We start from the raw sequence: 20,579 nt of genomic DNA, 5'->3' as shown, positions 1-20,579 counted from the left end.
CCTCTCAGCGTGTCCCTTGCTGTTGTACCTCCCAGACTAATGCTGGTTGTGAAGTGTGGTGACTCTCAGGTTAAATGCTTAAAATGGGCCTATGGAAGGAGGTGTGACTTGTGTGGGGTCCTCCAAGAGATGGTGAACAAGTGTGTGAGTGAGGGTTTGAACCAGGGCTGCCTGGCACAGCACGGGGATGCTTGTGGTGAGGTGGGAGATGCCACCATGGCTTGGCACTGCTCCTGTCCCCAGGGCTGACCCCTCTCAGCTGTGGGCATATGTTAGAAAACAACAAACTAGGTTTAATGTCTAACCAGAGGAATTTGGTTACTTGCTTTTTGTCTTTGCTTTTCATTACCATGACTGGGGATGGTGACCACCCTGCAGGGTTTGGTTCAGGGTCTTTCTGGGAGCTTATGAGCATAAGGCAGGAGGAGAGGAGGTACCCTAGTTGTCTTGTGGCCCAGCTCTCCTGGTCAGGAGATGTCCTGGCCAGCATGAGCAGGGGATAACTTGAGCAGAGGTCATGCCAACCAGGTCGGAACTTCCTCAGCATTCGGAGAGGAGGAGGGAAGCTCAGAGATGGGGTTTTGGTCCAAGATCTAACATTAAACATTCAAGGATGGCAGAGGGATGGGAGGGAAGGATGCAGGCTGGCATGCACGTGCAACTGGAGGAGACTTGTGAAAATGAAACAAAGATCAGGGATGATGGAGCAGGGCAGAGGTTTCCCCATGGTTCACAGCTGCCTGAGGAGAAGCTGAGAGTCTGCTGTCATCTTGACCCCCTGGGAAACAACTTCATCCTCTTTGACCAATACCCAAAGAATTTCAGCTCAAATACTCTTGGTTGCTCCAATTCCCAAGTGTTTCACCCTCGGGATGCACTCCTGGGTAAACCCTCCCCATGTTCTCCACGTTGGAGGCTGCTGGACCCCATCACCCAGGTGAAGACCAGGAGCCCTGGAGCACCACACTCCCTCCTCTTACCTTTGTAGGATTCAATAGGAACCACTGGGCCAGAGGCTGTTTTGAGCCGGATGAGTTTTGAGCTCTTTGAGGACGCTTCAGGAAGATCAGAGACACACTTTTTCTCACCACTTAGCACCACTCCACGTCCTACCCTACGGTGAGCAGCTCTGCTATGAGGACAATGCCAAGCCAAGAACACCACTCTGGCAGCACCAGCATCTATTTCTGCAGCAGACAGCTGGGAGCTGCTACATTTCTCCTCTTCTCCCCTCCTCAAAATCTGATGCATGAAAACCTCAAAGCACAGCACTATTGCCACGTGTAGAGCTGGGGGCTGAGGCAAAGGAGCTTCTCTCACACCCCCCTCTCCTGTACATTTGGTGGCATGAATTGGGTTATTCAGGATCTACAAGTCTAGACAGCTTGAGAAATCTACTGGCCATGGCCTCAGTTTAACCGAGTTCATGCCAACCAGCACCTAAAAAGCTGCTAGGGGTACAGCTAGGAGGACACAAGCTATGCAGGTGGTATCTGGCAGGGCTTGCTATGAGGTCCTGCAGAGCACCAGCTTGTCCCCCCCAGCACATACCTGCCTTCTTCCCATGCTTCTTGCCCGCAGAGCTGCCCACACGCCCTGCTTTCCTCTTCGGGGCTGAACGTGAGACAAGAAAAACACCTGAGTGCTGTGGTGGGTGGGAAAGGGCTCCCAGGGCCATGTATCCATGAGGGGTAATTCCTCAGGGTGAGGGGGATGCCCTGCTATGGGGCTTCCTCAGGGCTGTGCTGCTGGCAGGAGCCCTGTCCCACCTGACACCCCTGCAGCCATCCTAGCCCCAAACTTGTCTCCAGAAAGATCTCCATGGGGATGGATGAGTAGAGCTGAGCTGGACCCTCTGAGTAGGAGACCAGATTGTATGGTGGGGGGTCATGCCAAGGACCGGGGGATTGTCCTGGCCTACAGGCACTGGGGGAGAAACCTGTCCTGCCCTGGGGGTGGGAATGGCCTTACCTTGAATGTCCTTGGGAGGGTCTGGTGGCTTCGGCTTGGGTTCAGGTGCTGCTGTGTTTGGTGGGCTCTGAACAGCTTACAGGGGCATCAGTTAGAGAGAACATCAGATTTAATACAAACTCCCCTTCTTGTTTGTTTACAAAGGTGGCAAAGGGATGCTGGAAGCTCTAGGCAGGTATCTAAGGTGCATTGGTGTAGCCACATCTGGCCGAGGATGTGTTGAAGCAGGAATAGGAGACAAAGCCTCCTGGAAATTAGTCTTTAAGTGTACAAAGAGACAGAAAAAGTACTACTAAGGGGAACAGATGGGAGCTGCTGGATGGGCAAGTGTTGGCATGTGGTCATTACGTTGCCCAGGCATGGAGAGAAGCTAAACCTGCAGACCACTGTCAAGACTTGGAAGCCCACCTTGTTCAGCACAGACTGTCAGCATCACCTGGCATTGCTGCCCATGGTGTAGGTGTGTCCCTTGTCACTGTATCAAATAGCTTTGTTTCTGTGAGGCCAGAGAGAGGCCCTAGAGCACAGCAAATCAAAGAGCCTCCATGTCAGCACTTTCTGCTCCCCTCCCCCCAGCTGAGTAATTCCAAACACTGGGTTGTGTCCAGAGCCCAGTTCCAACACTTGTTATGTTCTGCACTGGAGGGGATGCCCATGTCAGTGGCTGGAGTGAGCTACAGGCATCTCAGGTGGGAAAGGGGAGCCAAGCACCACCAGGACACTGCCAGGCTGTGTGTGCTGGTGGGAACCCCGAGGAGGAGAAGCTTCAGCCTCAACAGCCAAAGTGAAGCCTCCCAGGGTTCCCTCCAGGAGCAGCTCACACGGGAGACCTGAAGCAAGGAGACACATAAGGCAGCATCTATGCTACACACGACAGAGGCTGATCTATTTACAAAGTTATTCTGCTCTAAAACAGACTCTGGTCTCGGGAGACAACAGGATCTCCATGATCCTTTCTGCTCATCCCAGCAGCAAGCTGTGAACCATCTCTTCTACCACTTCCCATCCTCAGCTTTCATGTACATGACTAAACCCCGAGGCTCAATCCAGCCTCACCAGGTCCCCAGCTGCGTGGTGGGCACAGACAAACCCTGAGCATTTTCCCAGGTGGGAGGAGGAGAGAGATACAGGGGAAGCAGGGATGTGGAACTAGAAACTACAGTGTTTGCCCGCCAGGAACTGGTACTTGCTGGCAGGACCCAGCCAAGTGCCTCCTACCTTCTGCTCCTGGGTCAGCCTGGGCTGGGGGAGAGCCCACCTGCAGCGGGGCAGCCTCTGACAAGCTGGTGTAGTCTTGGAGGGATCAAAGGGGAAAAGCTGGGTTATACTGGGGGAGCTGGGAAGCAGCGCGGAGCCCTGCAGCGCCCCAGGGGAGGGTCAGACCTTGGGAGGACAAACACGACCCAAGACTGGGCTGAGAAGGTTCTTGTGCCTGTTTGCTGCTGCCCCTGGGGAGCTGGCATGTCCCTGGGCACTGCAGGGAGCAGGAAGCCTGCGAAGGGCAGGAGGGCAGCAGCGGGCTGAGCTGCCCCTTCTCAGCCCTGCTCAGCATTTGTCATTTTTGATGTGTTGAAGGGTCGTTCGGAGGTGGGGCTGGTGGATCTGGTTTAGGGGAGAACTTCGTAGAGTAGGGATGGTGGTTGGACTGGGTGAGCCTGAGGGTCTTTTCCAACCTGAATGGTTCTGTGATTCTATGATTTTGCTGGGGTGTTTGCATGAAGACCCTGGTGCCAGATCTGCCCCCTCTCTGCTGCCACAGAAGGGAACTGAGAAACAGCAGAGGTGTCCTAGGGTGGAGGCACAAAGTCCTTGTTTCTAAACTTCTAGGCCCTCCTTCAGGCTCTGCTCTGCCCCCAGAAATACCGGTTTAAAGGATTTTCAGGCCACGACAGAGAAATTCACCCAGCAAGAAATTTGCAGATCCCTTGTTTGGTTTCCCTGCAAACCCTCAGCCCCACTGGCTCCCTACCCCTCCCTCTCTCCTCAGTATTGGTGGCAATCTTCAGGTTTACTAGAAAACAAACCAAGGAATAAAAATTTAAAAGCCATATTATTAATTTCAAGCTCCAGTTGGGTAACAGAAGGAGGAGGAGGGAAAAAAACATAAAAATCACTCCATCCTTGCCAAGTTTCAAAGGACAAACCCGAGGAGGAGAGAAATGTGATTTCCCAGCCTCATCAAGGGGATGATAAACAATGGAGAATTCAAAAGAAAAAAAAAAAGAAGATATATTTTTTTAATGACAAGTTCTAAGAGAAGGTGATAGACATTGTCCTTTTCAGCTGGAAAGTGGAAACCAATTGATATTAATATGGTGTTAAAGAGAATATGAAGAAAGCCCCGTGCAAATTGGCAAGGGTTTAATTAGAGCCACAATAAAAACCAGCCCTGAAGGCATTTTGCTTTTTAGTCATTCACATACACCTCCACTCAGTAGCTTTTACAGAGCCAGGAAAATTATTAATGCTCATTATCCTGAGAACCTTTCCCTCCGAGCTCTGGGATGTTAATGGACAGTTTTACATTTCAGGAGAGGGAGAGAGACACGTTTCACCCCCCCCAGGCCCAGTTTGAAACACTGGGCAGCTCTTGTTCTGGGGGCTTGGATCAGCCCCTGCTGATCTTGGTGGGTTTCTGGGGAAGAAGAATAAATTGAACCAAGAAGTCATGCTTTGTAAAGCAAAATATTAGAGAAAGCAGAGCTGGAGCAGTGGGGAAAGACCCTGAAAAAGTCCTTCTCAAGACATAAACACCAAGTCCTGTTCCTACAGGACCTACACAAAGCCAGGCTTTGGGTGCTCTCTGTCTGCTGGAGCTCTTCACCAGCAAGCAGGGCTCAGGTTGGGGTTGTGTTTTTTTTTCCCCAGGGGTGAACTGGCACTGCTGAAACTGCTACAAACTGGGGGAGTAAATGGAAGCAGAGAGGGGGGAAAAAAAGCAGCCCTTTTTTTTTTTTTTTTTTTCTTTTTTTTCTTATTTTGAGCATAGGAAAAATGTAACAAATGGCAAGGAAGGATTTGACAGGCTTCAGGGAAGGTTTTGGAGTAACAGAACTGCAGAAGGCAAATGAGAAAAGCACTTAATTCATCCTCCTCAGGGTAACTCTGCAGTTTCCCTTCTTTCTATCCCTTCTGGCAGCCTCAACTGCCTCCAGGCCACAGACCCTGCCCATCAACTCGTTCTTCTCCCCTTTTCCCCACATGACAGGGCACAGGGCAAAAAAGCATCCTACAAACATGACCTCAGCTCCACCTTGGCCACAGAAATCACCAGGAGCAGCCAAAGGAAGCAGATGTTTAGCAGATCTATGCAACCCAGAGACAACCCCAATCTAATCTACTCCTCTAGCCCACGTGCTACGTTGCCTTCTGCCTTGGTGCTGCCCACTGGGGTGTGGAGGCACAAAGGAGGAGGGAAGAACACGTTGGTCTGGCTTTAAATACCTGGTTTTTTCTGTGTTTGGCTCACGGGGACAGAGGCAGAGAAGTCGGAGGTGGGTCTCGTGGTGCTTGCTTGGGGTGGGAAGCAGAAATTCAGAGGGCAAAAGACAGTGTAAATTAGAGGGTGAAACAGGACAGGGACTGGTCAGGGCCCTGATGGGACTTTTCATTACATGTTGGTCTGGCTGAGCTGGCTTTACAGCAAGGAGGGGTTTGTCTAATGCTTCTAAAATTCAGAAGGGAGGTTATGCTGGAGTATCTTAGTTTGGGCCTCTGACCCAGGGTGGGGTTATTGCCTCTCCTGCAAAGAGGTGTCCTACCAGGACCTTGAGGAGATGCCTCTTTAGAGCTGTTCCCCTGAGGTCCAAGTGAGCTACAGTCACAGCCCCCTTGGGATGTCCTGGTACTTAAAGAAGTACATCTGGCAGGACTGGAGGGGGATGGAATGTCTCTGGTCAAGAGCAGATCAGAATTAGGCTGTGCAGGATTCCCTATGGCTGGTTGAAGACACACAATGGACCCTTGGCATCAAACCCAGTGTGCTGCCCATGGAAGAGAGCAGGTCCCTGAGCTGCTGGGTGGTCCTGAGTACCTTCTTATGTGGAGCAGCCTCTCTAGAGGCTGTCTCCATTCCCAGGCACACCCTTCTGGGGTGGGATCTGTCTGTGCAGAAACATGGATGTGGGTTTGGGTTGGGGATGAGGAGCTCCAAGCTCAGCCCTGACTGTATCAAGCAACTGGACTGTGATTGATTGACTGATTTTGTCCCTTGACATCAGTTAAGGAAAGCACTATGAAAAAATTTCCTCTGCACAGGAAGCAGGTTTTGGAGAAGGAATAAATCCCAAGGTCTGTGACATCTCCCAGGTCCCCTAGAGCAGTTTGGCAGGAGATACTGTCCCTCCCCATCACCACCCAACCCCACACAGATGCCATCCTGCCCACCCCAGATGCACAACACGAGGGGCAGAGCACTGCAACTCATCCGTGAGACAGGCACCAAACACACCACCCACACCTACACACCACTTGCAAAAAAAACCCCACCAACTAAATACTAAAAAATCGACCTAAAAGGCTGCTATGGGTGAGCATGGATAAAAATCAAATAACCCCAAGTGTGTGGTGCAGATGTAGCCATGATCCCTGTCACTGCTGGGTCACAGTGATGGTGGGAGCTCTGGGCAGGGGTGGTGGATGAACCTCCTCCTGCAGATGTGCAACGTGGAGCACTTCCTAACAGGCATGAGACTTGCATTCTTTTGCCCAGGGTCACTCCAACTCCATGGAAGTTGGAGCTAAAGCCTCAGCTTTCTGATTAACTCCTCAAGCAGAGCACTTCCATGAATATATCTGTATTTGCATAAACATGCAATCAAGTTTCCTCATCCCTTTGACTGGCTTCTGGCAGCTCCCCCAGACAGACTGTTACTAACATACTGTGGGTGTAAAACGTCCTCCTGGGAAATATCAGGCCCAGAAAGCATGGCAAGGGGAGGAATGCGTGTCTAATTCCCCCATGAGAAGCTTAAAAAAATGTCCTGCTGTTAAGTTTTATCTGCTCATTTCCAAAAGACAAGTGAAAACGCTGTCTCCTTGTTCCCGGGGGGAGGGAAGGAGGAACCCTTGGAAAAAGGACAAAAGTTTTCCTTCACGGGGTGATTTCTGGAATTAGGAAGGGTGTTTCTGGCACGTGTGAGAGCTCCAGCCCTGCACGTTCCCTGGCTGCTCATACAGCAGCTGCCCGGGGGTGTTGGAGAGCAGCTCTGCACCAGGAAAACTGTCCTTGAAGATGCAGCCAGCCCTGCATCCCATCCCTGCCCACAGGGACCTGCTGCAGGGCTGGGAGAGCCAGCAAGGACAGAGCCAGCTTCTCTCTGGCATTGCTTGGCAACTCCTGTGGGCTGCTTTGGTTCTCAGGGGCAGGAGGTGGCTTCTTGCTCCCTGTGAGCAGCACCAGCAGCACAGCGGCTGCAGCTCTCCTGGCTGCTCCAGTACAGCACATGGAGGTTGGGTTAGAGCAGGACAGGGACAGTTTCTCTCTCCTCCCAGCCAGGCAGGACTGGGTAAATGGTTTAATTTTACAGTGGGACAGTAAAGCTTTCATGGCTTTCCTACCCTGCCTTGTGATGGGAGCTGTAAGAGGGCATCTCCTGCAGCTGTGCCAGCCTGTGCAGGACAAGGTGGCCGAGTGGCTGTAGGAGGGATGGATTTTGAAAACTTTTTCTTTTAAGAAACAAAGCTGAGAGAAAAAGGGGAAAAGTGTTGTTTTCCCTGCATCCAGTCCTGGCTTCACTTCTTGCTGCCCTGATGATAACAGAGCAGCAGCAGAGTGAGATCAGCTGCTGATGGGGGGTGACAACCTGTGGCATGATTGTTTCTTGGCTTTGGGGTGGACCTTTCAGGCTGGCTGCTGCTTATGGTGACCATAATGCTTGCTTGTGGCTCGTGTTACCCATGTCAAAGTGTCCTTGGACTAAATAGAGAGGAAAAAAAAAGCCAAACAGGACTGCCCAGAGGTTGGGGAATGTGAATTGAGTCGGGGTGATTTTTATCCATGTCCCTTTATCATCCTACAGAGCAGGTAACCGGGGCCACCAACACGGCAGCCCCAGGAGTTCCCCACCACCCCTGGATGAGCTGGGAGGGGAAGGAGCCAAAAAGAGGAGTCAGGCAGTGGAATCCTGCCCCTAGGAGTGAGCAGGGAGTGGGGCACCCACCTGGCTGGGTGGTGGTGGCAGGTAGAGGGGTGCTGGTGGTGGTGGTTTTTGCAGTGGTGGTTTTTGCAGTGGTGGTTTTTGCGGTGGTGGTTTTTGCGGTGGTGACCCGCTGCGGTCGCTCATAGGCTAGCAAGCAAAGAGAAGAGGTGGGAGGCACTTACTGGGGGGAATGGAGGGTTTCCTTGCCAGCCCCACATGCCCGTGAGGCTGCTGCTGCTGCTGGGGCTGAACTGGTGACCGATTTCTCAGCGCGGTGACAACTGGGGCACCAAGAGGATTAGGGCGAGGGCAGCTCGGTGACGCTGCGTGCAGCGAGTGTGTGTGTGTGCAGGGGCCAGATCAGCTTACTCTGTTGGTGCAGATATTGGCTTAAATACTTACAGCTCTATCATAAACTAATTGCCAATTAAGCTGGAAAGGGGAAACAAAAGCACTCCTGGGCTGAGGTGGGGTGAAGAGCAGGTGGGAGGTGCAGAGGGGTCCCCAGCCTGTCCTGCCAGGAGCTGGGATCCCGCTGCCCGGTGTCCCCGTGACAGCTGCAGAGCCACCTGCCCCAGCCCTGGGGACAGCCCCGGCCCTCCTGCCACCCCGTGGGTGGCCCTATCCCTCCCACCCTGTGCCCTTGGCCTGTATGAATCCCCCCCAGCACCCTCTGGATGGGTAAGGTCAGCAAGGCCCCGTGGAGCTGAGCAGGTCTCAGCGCCGTGCTCGCCACAACCGCCCCAACTAAACTGACACTCGTGACACAAATTCCTACTTAACTTACACCTCCTGCCCTCCTGTCCTTGTTTGTCCCACTGCTTCATGCAGATTATCATGCTTAATTTCATAATAGCCCTGAGCTAGTTTAAGTACTTAATTTAGGTCACTTCTAGTCTCCTGTGTGGGCTAAATAATCTCTCCTTAACTGGCCTGGGGCACAAATCCCTCCTGTCCACCTCCTGCACGTTGCTCCCAGCACCCTCCAGCTTCTCCCTAGCAGCAAAAAGGGATGGGAAACATTTTCCAGTCAAACAAAGGAACTCTGAGAAGGCTGAGCTCTGTTAAGGGAGGGAGAAAAAGAGTTATCAAAATGGTTTTGATCAGAAAAGCAAAGAATATTTGGGACTGTTAAAACACTTAATATTTTAAAATCCTGAATTACTTATGGGAGATTTTAATTTGGTTGCTTTTTTGGTTTGGTTTGGTTTGGGTTTGGTTTTGTTTGGGTTTGCTTATTTTTTTCCCTTTAAATTTTTTTTTTTTTAATTTTTACCATTTAAATTTAACTGCTTAACTCCTAAATATGGTTCATTTACCCAGCAAACCCATCCTCCGCTTTTCAATTAGGTGCATTTTTTTTTTCTAACTGCATTTGCATTTCTCTGAAACTATTTCTTCTCCAATTCTTCCCACTTGCCTGCAAACCAAAGAACTCATTATTCATTCAGGTCTCCAATTTTGCTCCTTCTGGAGGGTAATGCTGAGCTACAAAATTCAAACTCAGGCTCCTTCTCACCCAAAACTCCAGGCTCTTTGATATCAAACTACCTCCAGCTTTCTTAAATAAGGAGTCCCTATCACACCATCAATCTTTCCACAGGAATCCCAGCTGAACTCCACAGTCTTTGCTCCTGACACCTCTCAGACATATATTCCTATAGGTACATGTGTTCTTACAGATGTACACACACTCTCTATATACTTTATCAATAGCCCAAGGTGACCCAGCCTGGATGCTGTGCCAAATGATTCAAATCCAGCTCCTTCTCAGAGCAGGAGTCTGCAATACTTTGGGGGAAAAGTTCACAGTGAGAACTAGTGGTTTTGAAGAAGCTTTATATATATATAAATTTCCTTTCCAGCTGCCATTCTAATGAACCTCGTGGGGGGAAACCATGCCAGAGGAAGAGGCAAAATGAGGCTACTGAAGTCAAAGGAAGAAAATATAAGACTCTGTGACAGGACAGAAATGAGGGACAATTAGGGAAGACTTATTGCCTGGAAGATGATAATGGACAGAAAACAACAATTTTTTTCTTCCTCCTAGTGCCATCCACAAGGGCCATGCACAGGGGGTTAAATGCCAACATTGCAGTGATGTTGTTACTTACTGCCAAAGGCTGAGCCAGCAGCTGCACCTGGAAAAAAACACAAGAAGGAGCCTGGTCACTGGAAGCAGGATGCCATCAGCTCTGGTACCAGCAGAAGATCAAACAGATCCACAGTGTGGGACTGAGCAGCAATTAATTAACAGGGGTCTTGCTCACAGGCATATCAGCTTGCTGCAACATCTTAAAAGCTTCTTTTGTCAAACTACAGAGGAGAGACCAGACAGGGCTGTCTGGGGTCTTGGCATCTCAAGCTTTTCACCTGAAGCTTCTCACCCAGATTGGTCCTTGCTGACAGGCTTTTCTGTTAACCATTTCCTTGACCTACCAGCAAATCTTCTGGAGTTCACAGGGCTCAGTACAAACTGTGGGGTCTGAACCAGGTTGTTGCACTTGGGGCAGTTCTCCATGTTGAGTTCTCTCAACACCCTTCTCACTACAGCATTTTGTCAGCCAGACACCACAAAGCCACCAGCTTCAAACCTGCCAGTTGAAGGACCTGGCTTTGGGCACCCAGGAGACTAATGGCCATGGTTCTCCCTGCTGTACCAAGTGGCTGAATCATGGAAAGCCTCAGCTTTGCACAAACATAAAGCACAGGACCAGTGATGGAAGAGGTAGGACCACCAAGAGAGGAGGGCTTTGGGGAACTGCTGCTATTGCTGAGGAAGAGGATTATCAGTGAGGGAAGGAAGAAGCAACAGAGAGAGTTGGGGTGGGGGGAAGGAAAAAGACTGAATGACAGATGGGAGAAGAGACGAATGGGAGACGAAAGAGCAAAGGAGAAAGCGAAATAGGAAGAGACACGAGGAACGGAGGGGAGGGAAAGAGAGAGAGCAGCACGTCTGTGCCTGTCAACGCCAGAAACTCTCCCAGGCTCCTTTGAAGCAATGCAGCCTCGTGGTGGGAGCTGACAAGCTCGTTCCCTTTCAAAGAACCTGCTCATCTACCAGCCCTGGCACACACAAAACATTCCCGTCACGGCCTTCGGAGCCTGAATTTCAGCTTTGATCATCTTAAAGCACATAAATCTTTCAAAAAAATTTAGGGGGAGGAAGGGAAAAGATTCTCTTTGGTAATGCTCAAAGCTGCTGCTTGAAAGGCTGGAGTGGCCACTGTGGCTCCATGACATTTAAACAAGTCGGCTAATGTGGACTGGACAGAAACCCAGTGGAAACTGGCCCATCTGTAATGTTTTCTGCCCCAGTTCCCCTGCTGGAGTGATGGTGGGTATGAATCCTTCATCTCGTCTGCATCCCTCTGCTCCTGTCAGTGCTTTGCTCCAGCAGACAACTGGATGAGCCTGGAGCTGCACAGAGGGAACACAGCTCCCAGTGCTGGCCTGGAATGCTGATACACACAGAACAGGATCCAGAAAGCAACCCCTAAAGCAATCCAAAGAGCAACCTGCCCTCCTGCAGCTGAGCAGCTACTTGGAAGCCAGTGCTCTACTGTGGATAAGTAATGTCTTCTGCAAGGGACAGTCATTTGTGTGGCTACAAAGCCACGGACCTGTATCTTGGCCCCAGGTCGTCCCTCCTATTCTCAGCCATCATTTGGACTGACCTACCAGCAGCCAACAAATCACTTCTGCATCCACCCAGATCCTCTCATTCCTCCATGTCCCAGGACCCAGGTACATACCAGCTTCCCATTTGAAAGCTGAGCATCCTGCACTGATGGAGAAGGACTGGAATCCCAGGGGTGGGTGCTGTGCAGCCAGGGCTGGCTGGAGGTTACTTACATGCGTTGGGGGACCCGTTGGGGAGAGGCAGGTAGGACCCTGCTCGCCAAGATCTGGAGCGAAAGTTCTTCTTGCACTTGCCACAGTCCTGCCCCGTGGTGTTGTGCTCACACTCACACTGCAGGCTGCCCTCCTTGAAGGTGCACAGGTTGGCGTGGAGGTTGCATTTACACCTGGAAGAGGAAGAGAGGAGAAGAGCTGTCAGGTTTTATTCAACTCCTTCTTGCCCCCGGTGTAGTGGTGTCCGTGTGCATGAAAACGTAGAGGTGAAGCTGGGCTGGTTCCCCCTTTCCTGCTCCTTCTGCAGGAGTTTTTCAATTAATTCAGCTGTTTTCCCCAGGTATCTGGTGCTGGGGTTCTGATGTCCGTGTCCTCACCCAAGGTGGATCTGCAGTCTCTGCTTCAAGATGAGAGATGCTTTACTCCCACCACTCGTGTACATTAACACAGATGGTGTAATGGTTAGTCCACACTAATGGTAAGTCAAGATCTCTACCTGAGACCCCGCTAAGGAGCAACACACTTTTTTCCCCCCAGAAATCTGAGTGATTAGTTCAGAGGTGGGGATTTACTTGGAGGCAGCAAGGATGGTCTCAAGTTTCAGATGAAGAAGCATAGCTAACACTGGTGGGACTCAGCCCCTTGGCCCCTGCACAACGTGCTAAGTCAAGAGTGTTTTCTCCTGTGGTGTGAAGCTGCTCAACACAAACCCCTTTCCCTCTGTGCAGCTCAGCCCCTGCCTGCTGGGAGCAAAATAACACCGAGATTATTCACCATCGGAATCAGCCTTTTAGTCCCTGCCTGATCAGAGAAAGCAACAATGGAAAACACTATTCAGCAATTTGCAAACATTAACAAACTTTTAATGAGCTGTAGTGCAGTATGCAGGGAGTAATTATCTCTGTGCACAATAATTCCTGTTGCTCAGACTCTGGAGGTGACTTGCACAGAGCGTGGAGCCTGAGCCCATAACTCACTTGTGGCTCTAGTGACTCCCAGCCCAAGCTGAGGCCATCAGACAGAGACTTTGTGGACCAAAACCTCTGATTTCACTCTAGACGGTGGATCTCTAACACAGCCTGCTGGTTTTGCACTGGTTGGTGCAATCATTTACCCTCTCAGAAGCAGAGCTGTCAGAAAACATCACCGCGGTGCCTTCTGTGACCCGGGAGAGGCCTGACACTTGGTTTTACTGGGCTAATTGCCCAGAAGATGCAGAGCTGAGGGGAAGAAACCCCTTGCAGAGGAAACAGAGGAAACGTGGCCAGCTCCTTCTCCTGCTCTGTGCTGGGATAAACAACCTGGATGAGGCTGGGAGCTGGGAGCCAGCTCCCTCCCAGCTCCCTGTGCTGTGCATGCCCACCAGTTCCCGGAGCCCCTGGAGATGCTCCCCAGCCTCCTGCCTGACCCACCAAGGCCTCCTTTGCTGTGCTCCTCACGCCTGGCTGGATGAGCTGACCTCATGTAAGATTTTTTTTTTCCTCCCCCTCCCCTCCCTGTCCTTAATTCTAGCAAACCCTGCTCAGAGGTTAAGCATAAGCTGGGTGAACAGCCTCTCTCCCCATCTTACAACCCTGCTCTGTCTCTGACCAAGCAGGGGAGGGAATATTGCACTCTCTGGAAGGGAGGGAGGAAGAAAACATGGTCCATAGAGCCAAGGCAGCCACAGTCAACATGCTCCACTTGAATCTGTCTTAGTGAGAGCTGGAGATGCTGCATCACGGCTGAAAGCACTAACAGCCTCCAAGCACCCGTGCTCTGGGAACAAGCCGTGAATCCCGAGTCTGGGGAAGAAAACAGCTTTGGGTGGCACCTGCACAGCAGGGATGCTGAATTCCAGCCACTCTGTGTCCCCTCTGCCTCTGGTGAGGAAGGATTTTGGCTGAGCCACCCCAGGCCTTTAGCAGAGATGATGCTCAGCCCTGGGATGCTGCAGAGCCTGACTCTGAATTATTCAGCATCCACCCCGCGTGGCCTCCTTCTTTCACTTCAACATGAGCAGAGGGGAGCAGAGCAGGCGAGATAGTGGGTTAAAGCAGGTCAAAGCCTCACTGCTGCTGCTCTGGGCCCAGCCTGAGTCAGAGCAACAGCTTCTGGGAGCTGCAGCTCTCCTCCCTCCTGCTGCTGGTGGGAGTGAGGGGCTGGGATTGAGGGGACAGGAACCAGCTTCAGGGTGCAGCTGTAAAATCCAGCCGAGGGGAGAGGGGGGGTTCAAAGGAAGGCAGGGCCTGGCATCCCTCTTGTTTTCTAAATGATGGGGCAATGCTGTGCCCGGAGAAGACTCTCACTTCCTTATCAGTGTAAAAAAGGAAAATTAAATAAGGAGAAAGCAGAGGCTACTGGTCACCCTGCCTGCCTGTGCCACTGACGTTTCCTGCTATTGGCCCTTCGCCGCTGTGCCAAAGTTTAGTTATCCAAAGGATCAGTTTTACCAGGGAATTGCTTTCTGAGTTTGACCTTTGAGGATCATCAATCTAAGCAGAGAACTATAACCCCAGCAAGCTGACCCCACAGCACAGCCCTGCCCAGCCCAATCCATCAGGCTGTGTTATTTCACAGTGAGTGGCCGAGCCCCCATTGCCAGCCCTGTTTTAAGCAAAGGTTTCTGCATCTGGGCTTCCCTGCTGCTCCAGCTTGGCAGCTCAGCCTTAACCCCTCCTTCAGGCTGCTCTGCCTCCTCCTCTGGGCCTGCAGCCCAAGGACATGTGCTTGCTGATGGTCTGTGCCTTTTCCCAGCCAAGATTCAGCTGGTGGAGACTGGAGTAAATGCCATTAGTCCAGTCCTCTGGGTGGGAGCTGCTAGTCCTGCTTGCCTCTGCTTGTCTTCCTAGGGTGGGCAACCATGGCAGGGAAGAGGGGAGGAAGGGAAAGGTTAGGAGCTAATTAGCCATGAGGCTTAAATAGCAGCAGAGGGGCAGACACCTGTGCCATGTTCTGCAGAAGGCAGTGATGGCCCCACTCCAGGCCTGGGCTGTTCCAGCAAAGTGCTGGTGACAATATGATCCCTTTGGCTCTGGAGGTGATCTGAAGAGCTGAGAGCATTTCTCCTCTCTAGCTCACGGGTCAAGGCTTGGAGTGATGGTGCCATTTCTCAGTTAGCATCCAGAGCCCAGCTGTGGTGTGGCACAGCCTGGAGGAGAGCAGCCCCAGCAGGAGCTACAGCACCCAGAGTTGCTGTGTGGCCTGGGGACACCCAAGTCCTGTGCTGGGCTGTCAGCAGGTGCCCACCACTGCATTGTGCGTGAAACAGAAACCAGCTCATGCCGTTCTTCAGCAGAAGTGGCTGGAGCAATGACTGGCCCTACATGTTGGACTTTGCACAACAAGGTACTTGTTTTAGTGCAGGTCACTCAGCTGCTGCCTTCCCTGGGAGTGGTGCAGTGTGGGCTGAGGCTGCCAATGCCTCCACCAGGGAGGAGCCAGGAGAGCCAAGGAGACTTTACAGCAAAGTGGCCCTTTTATTTTTTTTAATCTCTCTTCCTTTTCTTTTTCCTTTTTTTTTTTTGTTGTTTTTTTTTTGTTCTCCCTCTCAGCCTCCAGGAACACGTTGCCATCCCTGCAGCTCTCCAAGTCAGCAGCCTGGAGGTCAGAGCGGCGAGCAGTTGGATTGGTGTGCAGTGCTAACCCATGTGTGAGGGAAGGAGATGCCTGTGCACAGGCTTTGCAAGGGGGAGCAGGCAGGGGTGAGTGCCACAAACCTTCAGGAGCTGCACTGGCAGTGGGAGAGCAGCCCCTGACCCTGACTTTTCATGACTAGTGACTCCTGAAATAATTTTCAAAAGCCACCCCAGCCATTTGCTTTCCTTCCAAGGGTCCTTATGTGTTTTACAACCTCTTTTCTGTCCATAACCCTGCTTTGCAGAGCAGGGGAGTAAGGCAGAGAAAGGTCAGAGCATCTCCGAGCATGCTCCATCCCCATGCACCTCTCACCCAGCTCCCACCATGGCCCAATCCTGCCTTGTCTCAAGCTCCTTGAAAAAGAGCCTGGCTGAGGACACAGGGCAACAGAATTCCTCCCCTCCGAGTTTCCTTGCAGTCCAGCCTGCCCTCTTCTCCCCACCCTGTGCCCATCATGAGGATGCTACTGCAGAGCCCCAGGGATGCTATGGGGACCTGGTCCCCTCCTGCTGGCTCCCAGACCACCAGGCTCCTGCTTTCCCCCCACCACGAGCTTGGCACTGGTCCCCCCCTGCTCCCTCTTGGCTTCCCGAGCTGGCGGAGAGCTGCTAATGACTGTCATCCAAGGGAAGGCTTATGAGAGCTTTCCCTGAATTGTTTGCTCTCACTGTAATTGATGAGCCTTTAATGAGTCTCATGGGATGATGTGTTTGAAGGGAGCTCTTCCCTCTCCGTCCCTGAGGAAAACGATGTTTCGACTGATCTCGGCTCTCGGGGAAACATGAATAACTCTTCTCCATCTCTATTGTCATCCCCAGCCGTTGCTCACAGCACTCCCTGGCAGCTGCCTGGCCGTGACTTACCCACTTTTTTACCTGCTCCTTTGCAACTGTTTTGGCAGCTCAGCAAAAGCAGGGAGCAAATCTTTTGGGCAAAGCAGAATGGGCGCTGAGCTTGGCTTGTTTCTGGCCCATCTGTGTGTGCAGAAGCAGGTAAAAATAGCTTCTAATGGCTGGGCTATGGAAGAAGCACCTTTCTGGAGTGCAGATATATTGGGATTCACCTTGCTGGGAGCTCACTCCAGCAGGGTTTGCTGCTACCAGTGACCAGAGCAGGGCTGAAAGGGCTGAGGAAGGTGACTGTGGCTCATTCATCCCAGGAGCAGGGCTGGGAGCGCAGCTGAGCCTGAGGTCCAGGGGCTGAAGGGGGAAGAAAAGCCATTTTAACTCACTGTTCCTTTCTGCTAAAACCAGGGAGAGAGGCTCCTGGGTTCTGCTGCTTTTTGCAGAACCAAAAATGAAAAAAACACAAACCACCCTGGGTTAGGTCAGAGGGACATGTTGTGAGTGGGTTTTTTCCTTGTGGGTTTTTACTTTTGGTCGTGTGGTAGGGATGGATGAGTCCTGCCCGTGGGGAGGAACCCTCCTCACTGCCCTTCGAAATGATTTGAGGTTTGGGTTACAAAGAAGAGACAGTTTAAAAGATGCCAAAGTGGAGAGCACACTAAGCTGGCTGTTCCCATTTGAGAGGCTATTTATTTTAAATAAGTTGACACTCGCCAGCTGTCAAGATCCTGCTGACTGGTGGAACGTTATTTACATTCAAAGCTGTCTTAAAAAGCAAACACGAAACCAAACTTCCCCATTAGGGGGTCGGGCAGCAGAAGGGAGGAAGGGTGAAGAGGACATCACGTGGATCCGTGAACATAAATATTTGCCGAGTAATGTGTATAAATGCTCTTGGTCTTTCTCCTGGAATGCAATAATGCCTGCAATTGAGTTCATTGGCCAAATTGAATTTGGGCTCCTGTAGAAGTCTCTTTATATAAAGTGCTTTAACATACATCACCTTCTCAGTCTATCGATGAAATTCTATTATCTGTTCAGGGCCGGACGCAACTTGGCAACAAAATTGGAGGGGAAATAAAAACCTTCACAAACCAAAGCCAGGGGCAGGTAATAGGACCTTGGGCATCTGTCTCCGGCTATTGATAAAGTGTCATGAGTGTCTGGGGGAAGGAGGAGCTCTCTGGGTTTCTTGCTACCTCCCTCCTCTCAGCAGGTTTCCCCTCCATCTTGCTGCAGAGGGAGCGAAAACCTTTACGAACCTCAAGGAAAGCCAAGCAGACAGTTGCTGAGCATTAACTTAATTTAACTATATGACGAAGAGCAAGATTTTGCTTGAACTCAAGCTCATTCCAGCCTGGAGGAATGCCAGGGAAATTCAGGCATCCAGCTCTCAGGGGCTGCCCAGCACGGAGGTGAGGACGGGCTGAAGAACGCGGCGCAGACTTGGCTGTCCTTGACACGAGGATGCTGTTACCCCCTGGGACCCAGTGTCTGGCTGCCAGGATCTGTGGGGGAAGGAGCAGAGCCAGGAGCAGGCAGGGCTTGCCCTGGTTTTTGTGGTCTTCCCAAAGCTGCTGAGCAGGGCTGGAGGCTGCAGGGGCGTTGGGCTAGTTCCTGGGGGATGTTTGGGTGAACCCGTGGCTGTTTTGGAGGTGATGCTCTGGCACTGGGGCTGGGCAAGCTCAGCTGGGGCAGCCTGTGCTCCCACAGATCTTTTACCCCAGGTCCTTGCCTGTCCCTCTTTGTGGACCAGCTGGAAATTCCCACCCAGTTCCTCAGAGAAAGGAGCTCAGTGGGGGCATTGGTCAGTACCCTCAACAACAGGCTCCAAGGACCAAACCTCCTTTCAACCCTTCTAGACACCGCTTTGTCGCAGAACTCAAGATCATGAACATCTGTGGCTGGAGACTCTCCAACAGCTTCATCAACAGAGCCAGAAGGAGGAATTTCCAAGAAGGGCAAAGGAGCCTGTGGCAGCCACAACATGCCTTGCTCTTTGATCCCTGGCTCGAGCTGAACTACAGCCTCAGGGGAAGGATGCTGAGCTGCCATCACTGTGCTGGTCTGGAGGACACGGGCAGGATGCAGGCACCAGGCTAAGCAGGAAATCCTTCATCTTTAACAGCAATAAAGCACTGAGCAGCACATTTTGAGAGTCACTGAGAAGGCAGAAAAATGCATCCCTTGCATGTGGGTACCCCTGATGATTAACCGGCCTGATTTATTGGAGGAGGTGCTTGGGGGGATGGCCTTGATCCTTCAGGTCTGAAGTGCCTGATCCTGGCTGTGGTGCCAGGATAACACAGGCTGAGTGAATTCACTCTGCTCCACTAGTGCAAACTCTCCACCCCAAATCACGTGGAGGGCAAAGCGTCCCAGAGAGCATCTGCCCACAGCACCGAGACCTGCACAGAGGGCTTTGCCCTTCAGTTCTGCTGGGTGAGCAGAAGTGCCAAGAAAACCCTCCAGAAGGCAATTGCTGAAGTGAGGAAGGGAAATGCTGTCAAAAAACTGGAAGCCTCATAATCTGGTTGGTGCCTCTTTGGCCTGAGCAAAGCCTGAGATGAGGCACTGCTACATGGAGCAGCTCCCTGACCAGTAACGCTCCCTCCTCCTTCCCTTCTCTGGGGACTGCTCGTCACTGGCAGGATGGACAGACAGATAGACAGACAGAGCATGCAGCAGGGCAGGGGAGGACGAAGGAGAGAAAGCTTTATAATCACCTAAAATTGATTCACTTCTGCTCAATCTGATTTCTCCTAACTGGATCCACATGTCCTGGCCATGGCACATTAGCTTCAATTACAGCTTATTAACGTCCCCGTGACGGAGCGTGACCCGCTGAGCGCTGCGGTGACTGACGTTAGGGAGGGGGGAAAATTACTCCAAAGAGACACGGTGTGTAATGGAAAGAGGTGGCTTTCATCAGGCCAGCCTTCAGCCCTGGCAGCCAGGAAGGGCTCATTCACCCATTCCTGAGAAGAAGACAGAGCTCATCCCTGCGCTGAGGGGAAAACGAAGCGGTGAATAGAGAATCTGCGGGGAAAAGTCTTTCCGCTTCCCTTCCCCACCCTGCCTGGCACACACACAAGCACACAGGCCAAGGGCTTGCTCGTGTCTATTCCTGTCTTGACTCCTCTGCATCTCCAGTTACTCTGCAGATCAATAGAGACAGGATGGAGAAAGAAAAAAAAAGACCAAACAACCAAACCAGAAAAGATACCAAGAAGGAGAAAGTGAGTAAAAATAAACTGTCAGCCACGAACAGAGAAATGGACCTGGCCGAGGTTGTGGGAGGAGGGGACACAAATGAAGCTGGCAGAGGAGACCTTGAAGCACCAGCACCCAGGAAGGGAGCAGTGACTCTCAGGATCCATCAGACCCTCTGGAGATCCTGGCAAACTCTTGACTGCCCCTGGCTGCAGACTTCTTCCCCTTTTCCCCATGTCCTTTGCTTTGGCTCTTTCTGCTTTTCCAAAAAGCTCTGGGAGATCACAGTGAGGGGTTTTCCTTGGTGGGAAGCAGAGGAATGAAGGATGGGGTACAGCTGGATGGGGTCCCAGGAGCAAGTGGTTCAGGGGCATCAGAGGAACCTCTCTGAACCCACCAGTTAAGGCTGTGACAGGAGAAACCACCCAGGCTCCTGCTCTGCTCTGAGAGCAAAGTGTTTCACTCTTTGCTTGACTATGAACATCAACTGGAAATGAGCTGCCATGTGTCTCACTGCCTGCAGGCTCTGCCAGCTGCCTGCTAAAATCCTGGAGCCGTAGAGGGGCACAGGGGGTGCCATGTATTGCTCCTCTGATGGCACACTCTGCTCCCCCAGGGCCACTCCTCACAGCCCAGCTCCTCCAGCCTCTCGGGGCTGCTCACATCTCTCAGTCACTGCTCCTCTGCTCTCCAGCTGAGATTTTCTGGCTGCTTTTTGCCTTTGAGCCTTCATTTCTTCATAACCATGAAGTGATGCCCTAACACCACTCCCCATGTTATCTAGACACTTTCCTCCTGTTCCTCAAACATGGTGGTTCCCATATCCTGGAAGAGGCTCTGTCCATCTCCAGCCCTGCCTCCCCCCCTTGCCCACACCACTCTCCTGTCAGGCTCACATTGATTTCTCCTCTCAATAACCCTCTGCTTGTTGAGCCAT

The 20,579-nt window shown here is 51.7% G+C and overlaps 1 protein-coding gene across 3 annotated transcripts in view; it reads right to left on the bottom strand.

Annotated features, from left to right (window-relative positions):
• NTNG2 (netrin G2) overlaps nt 1-20,579 on the bottom strand; it is a 45,526-nt gene that overhangs the window by 3,197 nt on the left and 21,750 nt on the right. For 2 of the 3 annotated variants that reach the window (XM_051636344.1, XM_051636345.1), the window contains exons 4-5: nt 11,967-12,139; nt 10,226-10,252 (exon numbers count right to left, since the gene is read on the bottom strand). In XM_051636344.1, the coding sequence (XP_051492304.1) occupies nt 10,226-10,252; nt 11,967-12,139 (200 nt within the window). Of the gene's footprint in view, nt 1-980; nt 1,056-1,551; nt 1,615-1,971; nt 2,047-5,415; nt 5,485-8,132; nt 8,259-10,225; nt 10,253-11,966; nt 12,140-20,579 lie in introns of all 3 variants that reach the window. The other variant, XM_051636347.1, reaches the window with a different exon arrangement.

Source organism: Apus apus, chromosome 19 (genome assembly GCF_020740795.1).
Source record: "Apus apus isolate bApuApu2 chromosome 19, bApuApu2.pri.cur, whole genome shotgun sequence".
Taxonomy (NCBI): domain Eukaryota; kingdom Metazoa; phylum Chordata; class Aves; order Apodiformes; family Apodidae; genus Apus; species Apus apus.
The sequence above is the reverse complement of the archived record's forward strand: the minus strand, read 5'-3'. Positions and strand labels throughout refer to the sequence as shown.